This window comes from Macrotis lagotis, chromosome 3 (assembly GCF_037893015.1).
Source record: "Macrotis lagotis isolate mMagLag1 chromosome 3, bilby.v1.9.chrom.fasta, whole genome shotgun sequence".
Lineage (NCBI taxonomy): Eukaryota > Metazoa > Chordata > Mammalia > Peramelemorphia > Peramelidae > Macrotis > Macrotis lagotis.
In genome coordinates, this window is record NC_133660.1 from 231,663,458 (window position 1) to 231,665,595 (window position 2,138).

General features: G+C 35.3%; 1 protein-coding gene across 1 annotated transcript; it reads right to left on the reverse strand.

Annotated features, from left to right (window-relative positions):
• Nucleotides 1-765: 765 nt before the first annotated feature.
• On the reverse strand, nt 766-1,704 carry LOC141516464 (olfactory receptor 5P3-like). The gene has a single exon (XM_074227535.1). It carries the CDS (start codon nt 1,702-1,704, stop codon nt 766-768), a length of 939 nt encoding a protein of 312 aa, XP_074083636.1.
• Between the last annotated feature and the right edge of the window lie 434 nt (nt 1,705-2,138).

The following is a 2,138-nucleotide window of genomic DNA, read 5'->3' on the forward strand; positions in this document are numbered from 1 at the left end:
GGTTGAAGAAGCATTTAATTTTTAATGAATTTTTATTGATTTCTTTCGTTTTTCATGTTTTCAATTTCTTCTATTATCTCTCCATTCTCACCCATCATGAAGAACCTTCCCACAGGAAAAATAATACATTTTTTCAGGTGTATTAAGACATTTATTTGGACATTGATATAAAGAAAAGTCCTCATATGCACCCAAATAATTGCAGTGCCATTTTGATAGTAGCAAGGAATTGGAAACAAAGCTAATGGTCAGTGTCTGAGGAATGGCAAAACAAATTGTGTTGCAAGAACATAAAATAATATGACTAAATCATAGGAAAGAACAAAAAAAAAAAAAAGAACAGGGACAGAAAAAAAATTACATGATTTTCTACACCATGATAGCAGAGCAAAGAAAACAATACACAATGAGTATAAGAATTTAAATGAAAACAATAAATACCACAAATCATTGTAAAATCAGTATTGCAAGATTTCAAAAAGATAAGGAACCCAAAGAAGAGAGAGAAGACACTTTTGCATTCCATTTACAGAGGGGGGATATCCATGATTGTGGAACTTTTCAGACCTTTGCAAACAACCTTGAAATTCATAAATCTAACGCATCAAAATAAAAATACTGTGTATCTTTTCTAAAACCTAGTTGCTGGTATCACTTAATTTTAAACAGCATGTCAGAAGAATACTAGATCTTTAAAATAAAGGAATGTCTCAATTTGTCCTTCCATTCCTGAAACCTGGGACACAGTATTTATTTAAGGTGAATTCATGAAAAAGGAAGTTTCCTCCTCATCAGTTTTCTCAGGGCCCCTTTTACTTCATTGTTCCTTAGACTATAGATCAGAGGGTTCAACAAGGGGATAATTACCATGTAGAAAACTGATATTACTTTATTCTCATCTTCTGAGTAGTTGGAGTTGGGCATCACATAAATGAATGTAAGGGTGCCATAGAAAAGAGTGACTGCGGCGAGATGGGAGGTACAAGTTGAGAAAGCTTTGGATCTTCCCTCAGTGGAGCTGATTTTCAAGACAGAGAAAAGGATGGAGACATAAGATATCATGACAATTAGTACTGATATCATAATTACAGATCCAGAAGAGGCAGATGTTAGAATTTCAACAATATCATCTTGGTACGTAGCAAGGTTCAGAAGTGGTGAATAATCACAGAAAAAGTGATTAATCTTATTGGGCCCACAGAAGGACAGGCTCAGTAAGCAACAAGTATAGATCCAAGCGTTTATACAAGCCCCCAGGTAGGAGAAGATAAGTAATAGAGTACAGATCCTAGGGGGCATGTTGATACAATAAAGCAGGGGGTTACAGATTGCCACATATCGATCATAGGCCATCACAGCCAGCAGAATGCACTCAGCTGTCCCAAAGAAGGCTACAAAGAACAGTTGGACCACACAACCTCCAAGAGAGATTACTGTTTTGCCCACAAGGAAATTCTTGAGCATGACAGGTGTGACAGATGAGGAATATCCAATATCCACAAATGCCAAATGGCTGAGAAAAAGGTACATTGGAGTGTGAAGCTGGGAGCTTTTCCTGATCAATGTGATTATACTAATGTTACTAATTAAGGTGACCGCATAAAATCCAAAAAATATCAGAAGGAGAATGACACAAAGCGTTGGCTCATCTGTTAACCCCAATAAAATGAATTCAGTCACAGCAGTGCAGTTATTGTCAGACATCCGTATCACACAACAAGAGCCTATTAGAAGAAAATGAGAAGAAAAGAAGAAAATGTGATTAAAATAAAGCACAAAACTAAGATTTCGATATGTCTGCTGATGTATTCAAGAAACATTCACAGCCACCTACACGATATCCTACTATGTTTCTCTTATTTTTTGCTCCTATGCAACTTAGCAGGAACCCTAAGCAAAGAAAGAGATGAATAGATTTGTTGCCACCAAATTCTTTCCCTGGTCCAACCATACTGTGTAATTTACCAATTTTGCCATTGTAAGACTGTAATAAAGTTTGCAAGAATGAAGAAGTTTATTTAATCACACACACATTATATATATGTATATATATATATATATATATACACATATATATCCAAAGACTGTATCCAAATGTCAAATGTGTAAATACTATCCTGCTATTGACCAAAGTTATT

Coding starts and splice junctions, on each gene's coding strand:
- LOC141516464 (XM_074227535.1), bottom strand. CDS start 1,704: ATGTCTGACAATAACTGCACTGCTGTGACTGAATTCATTTTATTGGGG.